Genomic DNA, 20,197 nt, shown 5'->3' with positions numbered 1-20,197 from the left:
ATTTATGCTTCTACACAGAATTTACTTATTAGTGCTGATTATTAAAGATCATTTGCAGAAAAGAGAAGTTGCTGCACTCAGTTCACAAAAACATGAACTATTGAGAAGTCAATATACTGCTTAGAGTCACCACCTGATTACTGGCACCTCGTAAGCTAAAGCTAGTAACTTGCATTTGCAGTATTCCTATGCTTACAGTGTCTGTATAGACAGCTGTGAAACAAGGCTCCATCTTCCTTTAACAGTCAAGCTATAGTAATGAAACTGTTGTAATAAAGCTGTTTTCCTCTGAGACTACACCTGTTTGATCTGAAATGGAGCCCCAGCAAGTAACAGTATCTTCTAGAGATCTCTCACGAACTGCTGGTGGAACAAAGCATGGTTTCCAAGTTACAAATGATGGTGGTGTTATCCTAGTGGATAAGCTATGGCAAAAACAACTAGCAGACTGATAGGCTCAGATGTGTGAGAATAACTCAGGTTAAAGTTCTACACACATGCACTTATCATGGCATCTCATCAAATACACGAAGGGAAGAAAACAAAATGGATTTGGGATGAGTTAAATATATTCGGGCAAGAAGAGCATTTTTGTGAGATTTTGTATTAGGATTAATCTCCCAGCTTCCTTTGAGTACCAGCATAGTCCACACTGATTTAAAACTTCATTCCGTGGCAGGTCTCCTGTTGGTAGAGATTGGTTTGTGGTAAACATTGTTTAGCACAAGGAATCCTCTTCAGAAACAAAACTGAAGATGAATTTGGTTTGAATAGATGGACAATGGTTGTTTATTTGGTTTTACCCCAGATGTAATCGAAACTATGGAAGAGCTTTCTTTCAAACTAAGAGCATAGGTTGTTGTGGAAGAGGAGCAAAGGGATTTTTAAAGTGATCGAGTGCATCTGTGGCATTCTTTGTTCTCTTCCCCACTTGTGTCCACCTCTTGCTCTGCATCTCAGGTCTCAAAGTACTTGTAAATCTGGGCGACGTACTGCATCACACTCTGCCAGTCTGGCCGGTCTGTGTACATCATCTCACTGAGTTCCTGCATAGGACATATTGCCAACATTTAGTCAAGCACCTCCACTGGGAGCATCCCTGGGTCCTCTGAGTAGCTGTTGTTACTGACCACTACCACTTCCATTCCAGAGCATGTTAAAGCCACATTACTGTATAAAAAGTCCATGGGAACAATCTACTGGCTGAGTGCAATTGTACAACTCCAGCCAAAGAAGAAACTATTGAAACATCCTGAAAAGGTCTCTTCCATCTGCAGTCAAAGATTAATTCTCTATGTAATTTCATTTTATTTAAATTACTGCTTCTTTGCATGTCCTTGGTTCTGTAATTTAGCTTATGAGCCCATAATATTTCCTCCTTCATATTAATCTTATCTTTCTTGCCATCATATTGTTGATTTAAGCAAAGGCTTTTTAAACAGTTTAACAAGAAAAATATCCTTCTGTTTCTTCAAACTCTAAAACAGAAGGAAAGAAAATGATCTAGCGGGCAGATATAGGGCTCTGCCCATGAAAACAGGAATCATCTTCTAGAATAAGCTTCTGAGAGGAAGACATAATCAATACTCTCAATTTTAACACCAGATGACCTCCAGAAATTACTTTAAATTGTATTAATTCAATGACGCTATAGATTTGGTTGCTGGGACTTCTCAAAACAACACAAACTTTCATAGATGGTGGTGCAGCCTTCCCTGGCACACTATGAGCATTTTCAGTGCAAGCTGACTGACCAGCTACATGACAACAGAAGCTTTGGAATGATGTAGGCAGCAATTCTTCCCTTGCTAAAAGCAGATTACTCACCAGGCTGGGTTTGATGCCCACACTTTCGGCAGCTTGAAATGCTAACAGCAGATTTCTCTTCTGTAAAAATAAAATGAAGGTTCAAAAGGATTATCAAAGTATGATTCTGGAATTCTACTTTGTGTCTGGGACAAACAGTAAGTTTAATAAAACAGGTACACCTGGAAAGTGGAAAACACCAGGTTTGGTATTTTCACAGACAAAGCAGCCAGATCAGGTCCCAGTTAAAAAAAGCTACAGTCTATCTTGCTGGTTTCTTAAATGACACTTACTGCCTCTTACTGATGATCCCACCTTTTTATTTTGTATGAATTAATACCAAGGTCTTGGAGCGCTGCATCTCCATCAAAATGGATGGTGTTCACTGTACATTCAGCAGATTGTTTAGGATTAAGAACAACAAAACTTACTTTATCCTGGCCGTTGAGCTCTTGGTAAGGAATATGTGCAGGCAAATACGTGTGCAGCAGAGCACAGAAGGCCAGTCCATCACTCCAGCTGCTGCTGAAGTTGGTAATATCAATATTCTGTAAGAGGAAACAAACCATTCCTTAACAGTGCCACATTACAAATAAAAATTGAATCTACAAACAACTGTTTTTATGCTTGAACAGGGAGTTTGGATCAGCTGACCTCCAGATGTCCCTTTCAACCTCAACCATTTTGTGATTCTGTCTACTTGTCCTCACGTTACCTTCACAGAGATAGATGCTTTAATAAGAATGTGTAATTAATAAGACTCAGTTCCTTATCAAAAGCCATATCAGACTGGTAATATATAACCTAGTTCTCAAGCCCTAAAGAAAGAATGTGCTTATTTGTTTGAGAGAGGGGCTCCAAATTGGCAACACCAGCAGCTGAGTGGGCAGCTTTCCAGGAGCTGGGCAGATGTGCCTGATTTGCAGAGTTGTTTGCATGAAGGCATGTCTGCGTTCTGATATTCTCTGTCAATGCAGCAGCTTTCATTTGCACGTCACAGAGAACTGAACAAGAGGCAGATAAAAAACGGGAAGTCAGAGATAGAGAATTTGATCAGCTATCCAGATTCACAAAAGGATCCCTAAGTAGGGTTGAGGATAGAACAAGTTTTCTGGTGCTTACTATCCTACCTCTATAGCTGCTGACAAATAAAGGTGGCAGAGTCCCTGGTAACAAGTACAAGGTCCCGACGGAAGAGAAATAAACAAATATTTAAACATTATTGACACGTGTTTCCTAACATGACAACAATCCTGAGTTTGCTCAAATAAGCAATTGCAGAAACAGATGCTTTAAAATCAGCCACCCTTAAGAACACCTTTAAAATAAAACCATTACTGGGGACACAGAGCACACTCAGGGCTCTTCACACGGATTCTCTTGTGAGCAGGGCGACAGTTAAACATGCACTTGTGGCCCCACCTGATTCTGTGAACAAAGTGACCTTTCTAACTTTCTTATATTCACTGATGGAGCCATACCAGTGTGCCCAGGAATCCTCACGGCTAGGTTTTATTGCTGTAGTTCTAACTACAAGCTAAAAATATAATAGGGACAGTGGTTAGAAAAGTTCCAAATGTTCACTTCAAAGCATGGAATGCTCCAGGATACAACAGTACTGCATCATCTCTCATCTGCTCAGCTACCCTGAAACTCCCTTTCAGCCACATCTTCAGTGCACTGAATGTCAGCTCTCACTCTCTGCTACTTAACTTTATTTATTTAGCTATTTTCCACCTTCTTTGAAGATTCCCCCCAAATCGAAGCTTTTACTGCATTTCTCACACAAAACCTCATGCAGGAGCACTAAAACCCAGCTGGGAAGTGTTTCAGCATATGCTTTTCACTTATACCTCATTGATTAGTTGCCCAACCTGGACTTTGTCCAGTCAGGATCTCAGATTAGAAATAAATGTCTACAATAAAATATGACTCAAGAGTACAGAATATTTCAGGTTAAAATACTCTGGCAGTAATAAATCTGCAAATGTAATGAACTGAGCAAACAGGTTATCATCAGCAGTCATTACTGCACTGAACTAGCCACCAGATTGCATTTTGGGCTAAACACATCTGTCAATGGAGATAAAAGAGACATAGTAGTTGAATACCATTGCAAGAAAAAATATTTTAGTCTGAGAACTAACCTGGCTTTGCCTAAGCCATAAAGTTGCAACAGGAAGTAAAGTTTCTGATAGAAAAAGTACATATTATTTATCAATCTGGAGTTAGTGGGAAAGAATTGACCTCCAAATTACTGAAGTGTTAAATTTACTGAGGCCAGTACATTGTATCAGCAGACAGCTCAACACCAAGATAGGCCACAAGAGTATGACATGAGAATCTTTACATGCCCAATGAAGTGGCAAAACAGGAGCACAGAAAGACCTGAGTGTGAAGTTTGCTGGGGCAGTAGTAGAGAACTGCTAATAGCGTAAGGGTAACCCAGACAAAGCTATTTCCAGGGTAGCAGCCAGGTTTCTTGTCAGAGAAAACACTCCACTCACTTCAAAGGAAAGCTCATACGTGCAGTGGGAACAATACAAGATGGATCTAGAAGCACACAGGGAGCCTGATTGTTTGAAAGTACTCAGCATGGTTCATTTCTATGTATATTAATGTACCTGACATAAGGCAAAGCAATAAATAAATAAATAAATAAGAACAAGTCCAGGCAATGTTGTTTAGAGATCATGTGTATTATCTATAGCATTAGTGACATGCCAAGTCCAAAAGGCATTGAACACCTGCAAGTCATTAACCTCAGCCCCCCACTCCAGGACCAGGACCTTTGCTTGCAGATAACAGAGCTCTGCAAAAGCCACCTGAGGACCCACAGGGAAATCTGTGTGATCTCTTCTCACTAAAAACAATTCCTTGTTTGTCTGAGGAAAAAAACAACCACCCCATAGGATTTCACTGGATCTTTGAGTCTTCAGCAAAAAGCAACAATGACATCACATGCTCCTCATTACAGCCTCAGTATGTTAAACACTGACCCAAGATATTCCTGCCATGCAGAACCTGTGCCTGCAGCAATGGCTCTCTGAGTCATAATTTTCTCTGTAGGACCCGGAATTATGAATAATAAACATGAATCAGCTTGAAGCTAAACTAGAACTCTGAGGAAGGAAGCCTGCAATAAATGCATCCTTAGCATCCTTCTTCCCACCCACCCCCAGCAAGCAAGTCGCCCTCCTGCCTCTCAGAACAGCACACTGGGAATGTGCCAGAGTGGCTAATCACTGATTACAGTCCAAAGAGGACACACACTTCAATACTGAAGACAGACCTAGTTAAATGTATAGAATAAGCCAAAGGGAAATGCTTTGTTTTCAAGAGCAGCTCCCTCTTAATCAGCTCTGCTTTCTGGAGTTCTTCCTCCCTATCAATAATCAAAGACACACATCACACTCACAAACCAAAATTCTTAATGTTTGGTGTGTTGAAGTCATTATATTTAACTACATGTTTGCCTGAATAAGATCCTCCCTTCCATGGGCTCCATCCCAGCTAATCTGCATGCTGACCTTTCCAATACAACACCTGGTTGAGGTACCTTGAAAGACAACTCCCAGAGACCACCTCTACTCATCCATCCTCAACAACAGCCGTATGAAACTGCAAATCTAATTTGGAGTCATTTCACCCTAAACTGGTGGGGGACACGTTAGTGGTCTTCAGCCAAAGTGGTTCTACCAAAGAAAGCATGTAAACTCCAAGCCCTGATTAGGTGAGTGCTAAACATGACCTAAACTGTAATGCAAGAAGGGATCCTTTTCACATGACCTAATCTGAGCAAACAGAATTCTCCAGTTCAGCTGAAATGCTCCAAATCAATGAAACATCTGGGCAGTCCACTGGAAATATGGGTGAATTGGAAGCATGGTCAGGGACAGTTAACATGGATGGAAGGCACAAAAATTAAACTAAAATTAAAGACTGCATGGATTCTTCTATAACTACAGGATGCACCCAGAAGGCTTGGACAATTGCACACAACTATTTCAAACGGGTGGCTGCAAATCCAAAGTGATTTACCTATCACATATTTTAAATGTCAATCTATTACCAGGAAACTTCTTGAATCCTCTTACGAATCTTTTACTCATAAATGGGATATACAAAATAATGCCTCTTGATTTAAAATAATAATAATAATAAAAAAATCAATCAAGAATAACTTGTGGAACAGCAATGTTATTTACTGTATAGAGATTAATTTGCTAGCCAAGATTGGAAGGGAGACCAAATGACCTTCTGTCCTCCAGGCTATATTAATATCCCCAGTTCAAGCTGTTTGGGCAGCTGCAGTCTCAAATGAGAATTGCTTTAACCTCTTTGAAAGCCAGTGTTTCCATCCCCACCATCTGTATTTCTAACTCTTCTGTGGGACACATCAGAAAGTCGTGCACCTTACTGCTGATTGTATGAAACAATGTAAGGAAGAGGTGTCAGCTCTTTAAGGGCTATTCCATCTAGTATGTTTGAAAATGAGCTTGCGACTTTTTGCTGTCCCCAGGAGCGCCCAGCTTACTTACATCAGATGACTAGAATAGCCACAGGGAGCAGAGATGATTAAAAAGCAAAACATTAACAAGCTTATCATCATGCACTAAGCACAGATTTTTTTTTAGCTCCTAATAACTGCAAGTCTCTCTAAAATGAGATTTCTAAGAAGATAGCAGAAAGTCAAGCATGTCTCATGTTCTTCATTACCTCTGCACAATCTAATCTGACATAAATTGTCTTAGAGATACCTTTCAGAGTAGACTGTAAAGGTGCCATAAAATAATCTGTGTATTCTTCAAGCTCAGATCTTCCTTTGTGAAGTATTGAGGAGGTCTGTGACCTCTGCAAGGCAGCTTCACTCTGTCATTCTGGTTGTAAGAGATGTGCTGCTGCTGTAACTGAAGTTGTCATAAGAATAAAAGAGAAAGTGGCACCAAATGGGAGATACTTACAGTAATAAGTGATAACATAACTATGTAACCTCCCACTTCCTTGGCTTGGAAGGTGAAATACAGCTGTAACTGACATGGATATCATCACTGTAATGGTAAATACAAATAATCACCTTAATGAGCCAAGCATCATCTGCTCATGCTCATTGACTGTATTGCTCCCAGCACTGTGTGGACTGGAAAACATTTCACTATAATGTGCTTTTAGGTTTTCTTTTCATTGCAATATATTGAGATCAACTTTTTAGAAAGAAAGTAAATTCTGGTAAATCAAGGAAAAGCTTGAGACACATTGCTGGCACAGAGCACATAACACACAATGCGTGTGAGCTTTTCCTAGCAAATAACACGAGCTGCTCTGAATACCAATTACCCCTATGAAAACATTCTCATTACGAAGGTCACCTACTTCAAAGAACTCTCTAGAGGCTAGTAAAGCTACAGTTCTTCCTACATGCCCCCTCATTGTGGGTCTTAACTATCTCTTTGCACCCCAGCTTTGGGAGAGGAGGGCAGAGACAGAGGTATTAGCTGAGTCAGGACAGGCAGAGGTGGATTACACAGCAAGGCCAGGAACTAATTAGTTCTTCTCATGCGCCTCTTCTCTGCTCTTCAATATAAATTCTATTTGTTACGCTCACCTGCTGAAAGCCAACTTCTTTCCTGCTGCAAAGCTAACACTAGCATCACTTTTCTCACATCTCATATAAAGGACATTACACAGCTGCAAACTGCAGAGATGAAACAGGCTGAGCTGCTTTCCTTCAGTGCCAAGGCTGCAAGAGTGAAGATGCAGCAGCACAGCTCTGATGGTCACACAGACATTCTGGGGAGGAAGGGAGGGTGCGGGGGAGGTACACACTGCCCTCTGTGTCCAAGGCAGCAGCTTAGCTACTTCCTGCCGGCAGCCTGGCACAGAATTGCTAAGGAGCACAGTGACTGCTCCACAGTTATTGATAATTATCTGTATGGACAGTTCAGCCATTAGCTACATCCTGCAATTCCTGGGCAGAGGGGTAGGCTGCAGACTATGATAAGCTGATGGAAAAGGATGGAAACGAGGTAGGAAGAGGTGGCAACAGCACAGAATATTGATGGAAGAAGCAACAGGGCTCAGCTCGCCCACTTAAATACACAGTTTGGAGTTGATCCAGCTGGTGAGCAGTCAGTTCAGTGTTTCCACTGCTTGTCTCTGCATCCAGGCAACGCAAGGAAAATGTCTTGGACTTTGGGATGGATAGAATGTAAATGCTATTTTTAAAATTACTCAGCAGGATAGAAAATTACTCGTGAGAGCGCTGCATGGGCATCTGCTTTATCCTTCCAATCAAAAGACTTTTATTTGCTTACAGGATAGAGCCCCTTGTGTGGAAAAAGGAAAAAGGAAATGTAGAACTCACCTCAGTTAGTTGTCTACACTGGAGAAGCACGTTTAGGAAATGGCACCACTGCAAAAGGGGCTTGCAGATGAGTAATGAAGTGGATTATTCCCAACATGTGAAGATCTGGGTGCTACACACATTTTCCAGACCCAGCCCCACTTCAGCTGGGACATAAAGAGAAACTGCATAGACCCAGTGTCTATTTAAGTGTTCTTACATAGAACAAGAAATGAATTATTCTGGAAAAGAATCAGGAATATCTTGAAAATTCAAACTCACTTTCCGTGATTAAAATCCTTCAGTATTGCCCTGTTATCAAAGCACCTTTCCAGGCATGATTGAAACTCATCATCATCCACTGGGATAAGATGATCTGTGTTTTAGCAGCCTGGGAAATCATGGCAGTATTATGCAGGACTGCCATGATCACAGATGTGGCCCAAAAGACTCAGGAGCAAAACTCCTATAACCCTATTATCAATTTTCTTTTAAACATGGGGTAGCCCCTTCTATCTCAATGGCTTTACCCAAGACTCTCTTCAATTACTGCATAGATAGAAAAAGTCTCTCCGAAGCCAACAACCTCTCCACAGAACTAAAATATTTTCTGCAATAACTAAAGAAACTCAGGCAGAAGTTTTAAGCAGTTCTCAGAAATACACCACGTACACGACTTCCTGTGAACCATTCCACTTCTAAATGTCAGAATGCGTTAAGCACTGTGGGTGCAGTACTATTACAAACACGTGCACCCTCTCATACCACAACAGATCTGCTAGCGTAAGAACAAATACCACTGTACAGCAGAGAAGAACTCTGATGCATCAATGGCATGGTAAATGCTAAGACAGATAGCTTTCTCTGTTTACTCAGCAGGCTCTGCTCCTATGCCTCTAATCCAAAGTACGTAACTTGGTGTGGTGGAAGGAAAATAAATAGGAATTTATGGAAGAGCTCCATACTGTTTGGAATTAATAGATGGCTGTCATTTAAATCTGGAGGTGTTTTGTTCAGAGTTCTTCTTCAGCCACGTTCATGTACAACTGGCCATGAAGGAGCATTTTGATTCTCTTCCCCACAACACACAGTCCCTGAATACAACTGCATGCTGTACCAGCAGATGAGAAATAAGCATCTTGTCTGCTTGGTCCAGCATCCATCTCCCTAATGCAAAAGCACTGGCCCTCTGACCACCAGACCAAAGTGAACTTCATACCCTCATCAGCCTATGTGCATTTGTACATCTTTTGAGTGATACTTCATATGTGCTTGACTTCATCTAGCCAGTAAATTAATAAAAAGAAAACATGGGAAGAAGCAGGGATAATACAATGGGTTAATAGCACCTGAGAACTAAGATGATACAGAGGAAATAATTCTTTTCTCTGGTAGAAAAAAGAAAAGGAATGCAAATTCCTTAGAGAAAAACAAAGCCAGAAACTCATTATAAAGGAAAGAAAAGGAAAAAAAAGTAGCATTAGTCTGAGTTTAAAACGAATATAAAGGATCAAAAAGCTTTGTAACTGTTGCCAAGTCACCAGTCAATCAGTCTCTTGCTACAATTACTTGACAATTACTTGCAATCACTGACACAGCCTTTGTTTTTCTCCCCATGCTTTTGCATCCTTGCTACATGAAGAATGTAATACAGTGCAGACACTACAACTCTTACATGGTCTGACATACCAGCTTCATGCAGTAAGGGCACTCAGAATTACACTTAGTGACTTTTAGGTTACGCTTGGAAGAAATTTGTTTCCAATTTCTGTCTCTCAAGGCTGGGATAGTTGTAATAGCAGGAATACTTCAGGATATGCTTCTTTCTTCTTTTTGAATAGCAAGCTGAAGCACATCCGAAAAGCACTCCTATTAATACATAAAGCAAAGACTAAGGCTTAAGTACTCAGACTCTTCTCCATATGCCATTCTGTATTTCTAGAAGAACACAGGTACCCCTTGGGATATTTCACAAGAGCCCTAAAACTCCCTTTGTCTGATGAAATTAAAGCTTCAGAAAACAATTCATAACTTTCCAGACAAATATTCGGGGTGCTGGGGGCACAGATTTTAGTACTTTGCTAATTCAGACCAAACAATAAAATGTCAGAGAGAATTGCCCTAAAAATAGTTTCTACATACTCCTAAGAATTCTTTTTGAAACATCACAGTGTTCTTGGAACTTACTGCAACGTTAAGTGACTCCAAATAAAGCAAGGAAACAAATAAATCATTTTCTTCTAGCTTTGCTTGTAGTTGCTAGCACATTTTGTGCAGAAAAATGGGAAGGAATTACTTTCTTCAGAAGCAGCTATGAAAGTTAGGTAAATATTGTGCTACTAAAGACTTTCTGCATGCTGGTGTGATTCTTCCAGAGGCACAGGTAGCACTGCCCTGTATGCTGCCATAAGTTAAAAAGCAATGGCTTGAATGCACAGGTAGGGAAATTATGAAATAAAAACATTTTCAGAGGTATAGCTGCTACATTCCCCTGCCTATTCTAGAGCATTCCTTACCACCTCCTATTTCACATACCTCTACTTAAGACAACCACACAGATGGTTTCATTATAAAGGATGGTAGTTCTTCAAGAAGCGGCTCCTGAATGGGTCCCATTAAACTCAGTTTAATATTGCTAAGACTAATTACCACGATGGTACTCATGGAGAAAAGTCTCAGATTCTCTTTGCCTCTGTGCCATAGGATGGATGCATAGTTGCTGGAAAAAAAACCGTGACAACAGTTCTTCTAAGCAAACCATATTTATTAACATGGCAGCAGTTGCCTCCCCAGTCTAAGGAAAATATGTGGCAGAAACAATAATCCTGAACTCTAATGACTGTGGGTTAAGTGCCTCTTGATGTTCCATGTGTTCACAATACATCTGTGGATAGCAACAGACTTAATCTAGAGAGGTTTGGACCCTTGACAAATGGTCTCCATAGAAAGCAAATAGAACTTGAGCACTTAAATAACACCACAGTCACTAATGATATGATTATGGGAGGTGATAATGCAACAAGAATGACTTTCAGCAGCTTCCAGGAGTTACGGCTCATGGGAACGGAGCCTATTAGAAAAGAGGAACCCAACTTCTGCTTCACATTGCTGCTATGATGTATAACTTTAAAACAAATGAGAAAGAAAAAACACTAGTCAACAGAACAGAAGCTATTTTAACATAAATGACTTACTCTCAGCAGGCTTTGTGATTGAAAGGACTTGTGGTAATTGAGCTTCAGAACCACAAAAGCTGTACTCAAGTGTGGCCATCTCATCACCCTACATTATACACCATGATATCAGCCAGTTCACAGAGTAAGAAGGAGCAGTCCACATCTGTCTAGCCAAAGAGATGTGCCAGTGCATAATTCTTACAGGGAACCATGCTTTAGATTAAGGGTGTTTGGTTTTTTCCAAGCTGAAATTTCCCCCAGGGAGGTTTTGCAAAAAGCTGCTGAGCCCAAAGCTTTATTTCACTGCAATTCTTTTTGATGCTGCCATTTGTTTTTTTTAGCACTTCTCCTGCACAGTTATTCAAAAATCAATGCCCAAAATGCCAGAAGATATTCAGCCAGGCACTGAAATATGACTACTGAAATCATATGGTAGGACATACCATAGTGCTTGTGATCTCATGTATTTTTTTTTCAGCCATTAAGCTGAACTTCAACTTTATTTTCATTCTAGAGCTTCTTCACTTTCTAAATAATTCCTCTTTCTCCTTAGTGTTCATATATTTTTGATATCAAATCACTGTTTGAATAATGATCTTAGGAATGACAGCAGATTAGAGTCATGGATGCTTTCATGTTTTCTCTCAGTTACTGGAAACTCATGCAATTTTGTTTTTTCTTTTTCTTTTTCAAAAACAAATCAAACTCTCCAGGCCAACATTCATTTATGTTGCACTTCACTCAACCCCCTCCAGTGTTCCACTCTTGTTTTATGAGATTGCCTCCAGGGGAACAACATACTGAAGCTAAAAGCCAAGGAATGTTCCGCTGTAGTCAGTGTAAGGATATATGCCAGCAGCAGGATGTAAATTTCTATCTATAGTATAAGCTTTGTATGGATTAAAGCATTTAAAAGTGGAGCCTCCCGCACTGGTCCCTAGGTCTTATCCCCAAATACTCTCCTAGGTCACTAATCCAGCTTTCCTCCAGGAATCTGGGACACGGGTAGTAGAAGCTACTGAGCATATTAGATATTCTAATTCATTTTACTTGTGTCATTTAATGAAATCTGGTGTCTCCATAATATAAACAGAAAGGAATTCTCCCTCTCCTCACCAGCTCACATTATAATTGTCAATATTAGATCTTGGAAGGCAGTCCACACTGTCAATGGAAAAAAGAAGTTAGGCAGATAAGCATCAAGTCTCATTTTTGCTCCTTCCACTGTATAACCAAGGTGAAAATAGCTTGCATCCAAAAATGACTCGTGGTTCTGGGATTCATGTGAGAAAGAACAGGACAGAATATACAGGAACTTGCACAGATGATACCTCATAGATGAGGATATTATGCACAAAGAGTCGTGCATGTCATCAGGGTTCTGCTTGCTAGAGTTCATTACTTCATTCCCATCAGTGCTGCAGCTAAGGCAGGAAGCAGGATGATGTTCTTTACTCCGCTCCGGTGCTTTACACTCAAGAATGAAAAAAAACCTCCCTGTGGAGCTTAATATCAGACTTATCATATGAGTGCAAGGGTCAGGGAAAAACCAGTTCAGGAAAAGTCAGCGAATACACCACAGAGGTCACGATGGAAACAAAAATCTGAGGAAGAATGTCCAAGAGATAATGCTTCAAAATGAAGCAGTAAGGATAGAGGGGCAAGACTCTCACCATAAATCACTGAACTGTTTATCCTTTGGTTCATTTGATTTCAGTTTCTACTCTGAAACGTTATGCTCTGAGCAATAAGGCCACCCCCTGCATCACAAGCTGAACTTCTCAGGCTCTCCCGGCTTACAGTGTTTGCCAGCACCATACCCGCTCTGAAAACTGCTGAAGTCTCACTCTGCTGCATGAGAAAAGGCAATGACGCAGGACAGGCACTGACACAAGAAGAGTTTCATCAGAGCAGGAGTCAAAATGACAAAGTTTTTTTCTTCCTGAAATGTCATTTGGACATCGAGCAGCTACACATAAAGCAAAGGCATGCATTGTCCTCTGAACCATGGACATACTTTCCTCCAGAGGCTAATACCAAAAGGAAAAACAAACAGACTGCCTTGCATACCTCCTGTGTGGCCTGCTATCTGATACACAGTTAGCTCCACTGCTTGGGTTCAGCACAGAAAAACAAAACTCCTTTTCTACTTTGTCACAGAGGGAATACTTGTCACCCTGCTTACCAGACCGGTACCTACAGCACCAGGCCTGTGTATTCACAAAGCCACGCAATAATTTCTAAAAGTATTGCCTTTAGTCCAACCTGGGTGTAACTATACAAAGGAAACTACAGACTGCCTCTCTCTGTTGAGTTTGATTGTTATAAGTAGAGGAAGCTCACTATGTCTGACATTCAAAACAAAACAAAAACAAAGACAACACCATCAGGAGAGAGTCTAACCCGAGAGATGGTCTTTTCTAGCTTAATACAAGCTAGACTTGGAAAAGTTGCATTTCTCCAATCATTTTCTGAATACTGGATGGAAACATTCCCCCAGTATGTTCTAATCAAAGACCAGGAGAATTTCAGGAGATGAGATACAAATGAGTACAAATTCAACAGAGCAGAGGATGCAACATTGCAGGACAGTGCTAAGGCCTTCCAGGCAGATTCACATGATTGGAGGCTACTCTAACCCTGGCTTTAATGCTTGTAAGGTGTGTCTGACGTCAAGAGCTTTCTCTGATGATTGTCCTTCTATGAAGCTCATGCAAATCAGATGCAGTGCTAAGAACAACTTGAACTTTTATAGATCGGTGTATTAAAGGGAAAGCTACCATCTTTTCTTCCAATCCTGTGCCCCCTGTAGCTAATGCTTCATAAAGAGATGTTGTGAAGAAAAAAAAAATACTTTATTATTGACTTTAAAAGTTGGACTCTGCTTTTATTAAAGACGTGCTCCAGGGTGCGTATCATGTGGTGAAAACCGCTTTTGTCTTCTGTTCTAAGTCACAAACAATATTTTTCTTAAGGAAAAAAATAATAAATCTCAACATTATATCAAACCGAGACTGTCCTGCACAGCCAGCATATAGCACAGGGTGAACTGTTGTCTAAAACTGCCTTCTCCAGCTCAGTTGCAAGCAGTCAAAAGTCTAAGTCATCTGTATACAAACATGGACCTGAGCACAGCAAAGGCTATACGAGAACTGGACAAAATTAATACCTATTTTGCAGTGAAAAATCACTCCACAAAGAAATTACACATTCTCAAGCAGTCAAAACTCGCTTTGCAGAATTCTGTTGAATTGCAGCAGATGAGAAAGAGTGGCGTTTGAAAGTGCAATTTTGTCAAGGCCTCACAACTAAGTACATACACTTTGTAACACACAACAATGTATTAAAGTGCCATTTCAAAAACTGGTATCAAATTGAAGCTGCTGCTCATCTGCTCTAATTCTGAACATCACTTATCTTTGATGCAGGAATCATTTCGCCTTGAACAACTTACAACAGTGTAATACTAGGGACTGCAATGTTAAAGAAATCTGAAGGAAAAGGACAGAAACCTCCAGCAGAGATAACCACGTGACAATCATCAGACTGAAATGCATATGTTTCTTTGAAATGACGTTATTTACTTCACGCAGACAACAACAAAAAAATCACAAACTACTTTCCAGAGAGAAGTACAAATGTACCTGGTAGCCCTCGGTCTTCTTCTGGCACCATTTCAATAGAGCATTCCTCTTTGAACCACCATACTCCCGGGCTAGGGCTGCCAATGGGTCCTTTCTCTCCACACTAATCCAAGGGAGCGTACGGGAAAAGAAGACAAATATGTTTTAAGTCTCTCTTTTTTTTTTTTCCCCGCCGGTGTATAAATAGAATCATAGGGATTGGAAGGGACCTCAGGAGATTATTGAGTCCAACTTCCCTGCTAAAAGCAGGTTCCCTACATTAGGCTGAGAAGAAAAGTGCCAAAGTGGGTCTAGAAGATCCCCAAGGGGTCTGATGATTCTCTAGCTAGATCTCAGCTCAGGGTCTTCCTGCACATAAACTCAACCCACCAACTTGGGTTCGAGGTAAAAATGGGGGAGGCTTGATGACAAAATGGCTGGGGTCAGGGGTTACCACCCTCTCAGTCAGGTTGTACATGGCTCCATCGAACTTGACCTTGAACATGTGGAAGGAGGATTGTTTGCTCTTCCCCATGTGAATCTCGTACCCCTGCACCTAAAAACTAATTGGTGACTTGTGTGATTCAGTGCTACTGAAAATAACACCCGTATGATAAAATAGGATGGCAGCACAGAACCTAAACAGAAACCAAACTGTAATAGCCTTCAGAGCATACATTCCACTTAAAGAATCTGTAACAGCCAATTTGCATCCAATTGAGGTGCTACAGAACAAACAATTAAAATGAAATATCTGCAATCCTTATTGCTGTCAAGGCTTAGAGGATTGTTACAGGCCAACAATCAAAATCTTCATAGTCTCTATCCTACTGTTTTACTTTTGGGAATAATGGTGGAGATCAGAGGAAAATGATGTTTGGTTCTCCCGTAGGCCTCAAAGCTTTTAGCTTTTAACTCACTATAATGTGCAAAGCTACAGTAAGATAATGATGGTATTCTGGCGTACAACTAAATGGCTCCTGAAAACTTGTTATCCTCATTTTGTCATGATTGCTCATCTTACAGATAATTGTTATTACTATAGTCTGAACTCTGAAATTTGAATCTGGTATAGTTTATACAGTCTGGTAATTCAGAACTAGACAGAGTAGCCAGCAGGCTTTCTGCTGGAGACAAGAGTCTATTAATTAAAATATCAATCTTGGTTCCAGATAATATGTCAGATCTTTCCAGCGTGCTGTTTTTCCCAGGAGAATTAGCTGGTACCTGAGTTTGCTCTGGGGTTTCAAGCTGCTGGGGGTAGAGTGAAGCATTCTGCTGCTGAAGGCCATAGGAGGTTTGCTCAGGGATTCCAGGGAGGGGCTTTTACGGAGGTAATGGTCTGGTTTCAGCTCTTCATTTCTCCCCTTCAGAAGGTCTGTGGGAATTAAAAAAAGAGGAAAAAAAAGAAGCTGCCAGCTCGCAGTCTGAGGAATTTGATTAATCACTGTCCTGCCACCCAGCACACAATATGCAGTCTGTTGTTTTGATTCTAAACAAATGTACTCATTTGTTCATTAAACACACATGGGGCTAGGAAACCTTGAGCAGATTAGAGGTGATCATAACAAGGAACGGCTTTGATGACTTCAACAATACGGACTGCCTGGTTTCCTGTGATTGATACTCCTGCTGGGGGGTAGGGGCCTCAGGTGAATGAGGGGAAATACCAAAATCTACAAACTGAAGGGTTCAAAAGCTGATTACCACATATCTTCACCAGAGGTCTGACAAGCCCTAGTATAATACTTGCTTTTCCCTGCCACTAGCGGACATGTAACATGAAAGCCTCTTGCCTCCTGAATGCAACCAGCTCAAGGCAGCAGTAAACGGCATTTATTAGCACACGATGCTTGCCATCCTACGTAATGTGAGTTTGAGAGCTCTGAATGTGTTCAAAGAAAATGCACCTGTATTATTATTATTCACATATTTTGTGCATTTCTACATATTATATATATATTTTTAATGATATGCCTATATATGTATTAATTAACAAAATTAGTAGACATGGAATCCAAAGTCGATACGTTTTCAAACAGAACCCAAGGAGATCACTGAAATCAAGTTATCTCCATGCCTCTCAATCATCAAGTAGAGTGATGGATAATATTGGAAAAAACTGACGTTTTCTTTTCTGCAGACAAACTGTCAACAAGCCAGGACCTGTGAGCAGCACATTTTGAGTTGTTATCAAAAGTTAAGTGAATGCAGATCATTTAATGTTCTCTCTTCCTTTTCAGTTACTTTCAGTGTATTATCACTGCATCAGTCCGAAATTTATTTTCAGCAGAAGTATTACAGCATTTGCCAGACAAGCACATTGTTCCAGATGGCTCTGAAACCTTTTTAAACTTTAGAATATTCTGTTTAGAGAAACAGATCTACAACAAAGGGCATATCGATAAATAAAACCCAAATATTATGAGGAGGAATGAAGGTTTCTCACTAGCCCGCAAGGAAGTGCACTGTTAAACTGTCATTAGCATAATTGAGCTTGGCTAATGGCATGATCCAAATAGGAAGTGCTGAGCCAACCATTCAGGATGCATTCAAGCATAGTGCAAGAAAAGGATGGCTCCCAGACAGGAATAAAAGCTATTGGAAGCACAAAGCTACAAAGAAAAGAAGGGAAAGATGAGGGCATATAAGGAGCAATTTGGAAAAATAAATGTGATAATAATCGTATGAAAAATATGCAATATGATTATGGAAAAATATCACATCCTGTTAGCATGATCAGTTTGCACGAATTAAAACAAACTTTGTGGTTACTGGCTTAAATTATACAGCAGTGCCTGAAGTGGGGCAGGCAATGCTATCCAGCTCTGTACTTTGTGTCTCACTTGTATGAATAATAAACTTCCTCTTACTTGCTTCGTGCTGCTAGAAACTCCAGGACAGAATCAGTCTACTTCTGATTCTAACTGCAAAGATCATACTCATAGATCATCTCTCTCTGCAAAGTAATCTACTCTCCACTTCAACCATATAACATTTGGGTCAGATTAAGGACATCACAGGACACTGCTGTAATATCAGTCAGATAGAATCAGCCAGAAGATTATTATGGAGACTACTTCAACTCTGAATTTCCTTGGGGATATTTTTTAATTCAGCCTTGTTTGAATAGGACTTGGATCAACTGCCTTCTAGGATTATTTAGATTGGAACCAGAGCTATTACAACTTTATAGTGAGAAAGCATTTGCAATGAATTACTGGGGCTAAATCAAATCCAGGTACAAAGAGAAGTGATAGACATAGGAACTCATTAAAGTAAGTGACCATAAATTTTAACACACAATAGTTAATAAAATGTCTGTTGATTTCAACAGATCTTCATAGAACAATTGTTTATAGGTGATAACAGCAATTATCCACATCCTGAACTGGGATATTTATTATCAAGGACACGAAATACATCACAGTTGACAAATTGCTTCACCATGGAATAAAATGATAGAGATTTTAAGAGTCTTATATTCTATGTAGGGTCAGAGCATATTTTCATGCAAGGTATCTTCTGGAAATCATTTGATACCTATAAGTAAACTATCTGTTCCACTAATAACCTCTGTTTGATTGTCATTTACTCATACAGAAGCTGGTAGCACAGACAAGATGTTATTTATGTTGGCATCCCTATAAACTGTCTTGCCATTCAGATCCAGTATCTCTTCATTTTTGAACGGAGAAAAGGGCAATTTACCAAATTATCTGAAGAGTTTAAAAATGAAGGTGGGTTCCAGTTTCCCCCATGTTAGTTAACTTACTGCAGAAAATTCAATCTACCACTGAAGAAGTTGTGACTGATCCTTTTTTCTCTCCCTGTAGTTTTAATTTGACTACACGAATATAATATTTCATCTGCCCTTGCAGATTCGGTCATCTATTGGTACCAACTTCAATTCCAGTGCAATAACTAAATTCAAGACTAGATAAGCAAAATAAAGGGCCCCAGAGAAAAGGGGAAACAAACACTAGTAGGAAAGAATATTAAATGACAAGAGAACAAAAGCAAAGTGTGAAATGAAAACAAATGCATCTCTTGAGAACTCTCAAAACAAACTCTTTCAAGCCCAAACATGACTGCTCCTAAAACAGTCCCATCTGTATCTGAAATGTTTGATGTATTTCAAATGAAGCTGAATTCAAAAGTAATCGGGCCCCCAAAAGACAGTGTTTTGGACTTGTTCCAAACACACGTATACTGAACAAAATTCTACCCTCTCCAGTTCCACAGCATGGATTAAAGAGGTGCCATGGATATTTTGAAATAGAGAGGGCAAGTTTGTGTTGGCAAACCCCAGTGCATCAGTTGGGTTTTTTCTGTTGTTGTTTTTCTTTTTCTAAGGCTACAATCAAGATGGGAATGGATACATGAGAAAAATTTATAAACTCCTTAAAACAGAGACTCTGAAGACATACTTTCATGTTTTCTTTGACCGTATGTGAAGAAGAGCCCAGAAGGACTAACAGTTAATGACAACGCTAGCAAAGAAGCAATATTTGTACATTTACTGCACTTTACCTGCAAGTGGAAGGTCTGAAAGATCTGTGTGCTTGACAACACCTTTGCTGGCTGGTTTTGTGTTATTATAAACAGAATGTCTCTGTGAAACAAACAAATGTATAAAAGAGAATTAAAAAATACTCGTCATCGTGCTCATGCTGATGTTCCTTATCCTCACTACCAGTAACTAAGACCTAATTCCTGGATAACTGTGATTCAAGTTCAGAACTGTATTCCAAGGAGCTCACATCCGTCCACTGAGACCTCTAAACTGAAGTCAAAGGCAAACTTACTTTGATCCTTTTTGTTAGTACTAAGCATTTGATGTTTCACAGCAAATAAACAGATGAGTTTCCCTTTCCTCTTGTCAATGTACGTATGTTGGCATGCTGAAGATGTGTCATTCAAACATGGCATCTATCCATTCAAACACTCCAGTGACTGAAAGAGTTCCTCATACCTGCATGGGGGAAACAGCAGCTGCAGGGGCTGTCCTCACTGGAATTCCACTTAGGGGACTCCTAGGGACCTTTTGAACTGTGATGTTTTGTCCAGTGCTACCTTTAAAGCAAACACATGGAAACAGTTGCGTTTCAAAACCAGCCATCTTCCTCTCAGCAGAACAGAGAACCAATGACATAGTGACTTCCCACCAATCTGAACCAAGCACTGACAGAAAAATTGCACCAAGCAGCAACACAAAATGTCAAGAAATACGTATTTATCACCGAAAA

General features: G+C 40.1%; 1 protein-coding gene across 6 annotated transcripts in view; it reads right to left on the bottom strand.

The window, feature by feature from the left end:
- Positions 1-757: 757 nt before the first annotated feature.
- Positions 758-20,197, bottom strand: part of SPECC1 (sperm antigen with calponin homology and coiled-coil domains 1) — a 77,543-nt gene continuing 58,103 nt past the window's right edge. For all 6 annotated transcript variants that reach the window (XM_072353319.1, XM_072353322.1, XM_072353321.1 and 3 more), the window contains 7 exons: positions 19,924-20,024; positions 19,482-19,563; positions 16,176-16,326; positions 14,970-15,072; positions 2,238-2,354; positions 1,828-1,887; positions 758-1,046 (listed from right to left, as the gene is read on the bottom strand). In XM_072353319.1, the coding sequence (XP_072209420.1) occupies positions 957-1,046; positions 1,828-1,887; positions 2,238-2,354; positions 14,970-15,072; positions 16,176-16,326; positions 19,482-19,563; positions 19,924-20,024 (704 nt within the window). In that variant the 3' untranslated portion in view covers positions 758-956. The remainder of the gene's footprint in view (positions 1,047-1,827; positions 1,888-2,237; positions 2,355-14,969; positions 15,073-16,175; positions 16,327-19,481; positions 19,564-19,923; positions 20,025-20,197) is intronic.

The sequence above is a fragment of the Excalfactoria chinensis genome, chromosome 19 (assembly GCF_039878825.1).
Source record: "Excalfactoria chinensis isolate bCotChi1 chromosome 19, bCotChi1.hap2, whole genome shotgun sequence".
NCBI lineage: Eukaryota > Metazoa > Chordata > Aves > Galliformes > Phasianidae > Excalfactoria > Excalfactoria chinensis.
This window is presented reverse-complemented; position numbering and strand designations above follow the sequence as displayed.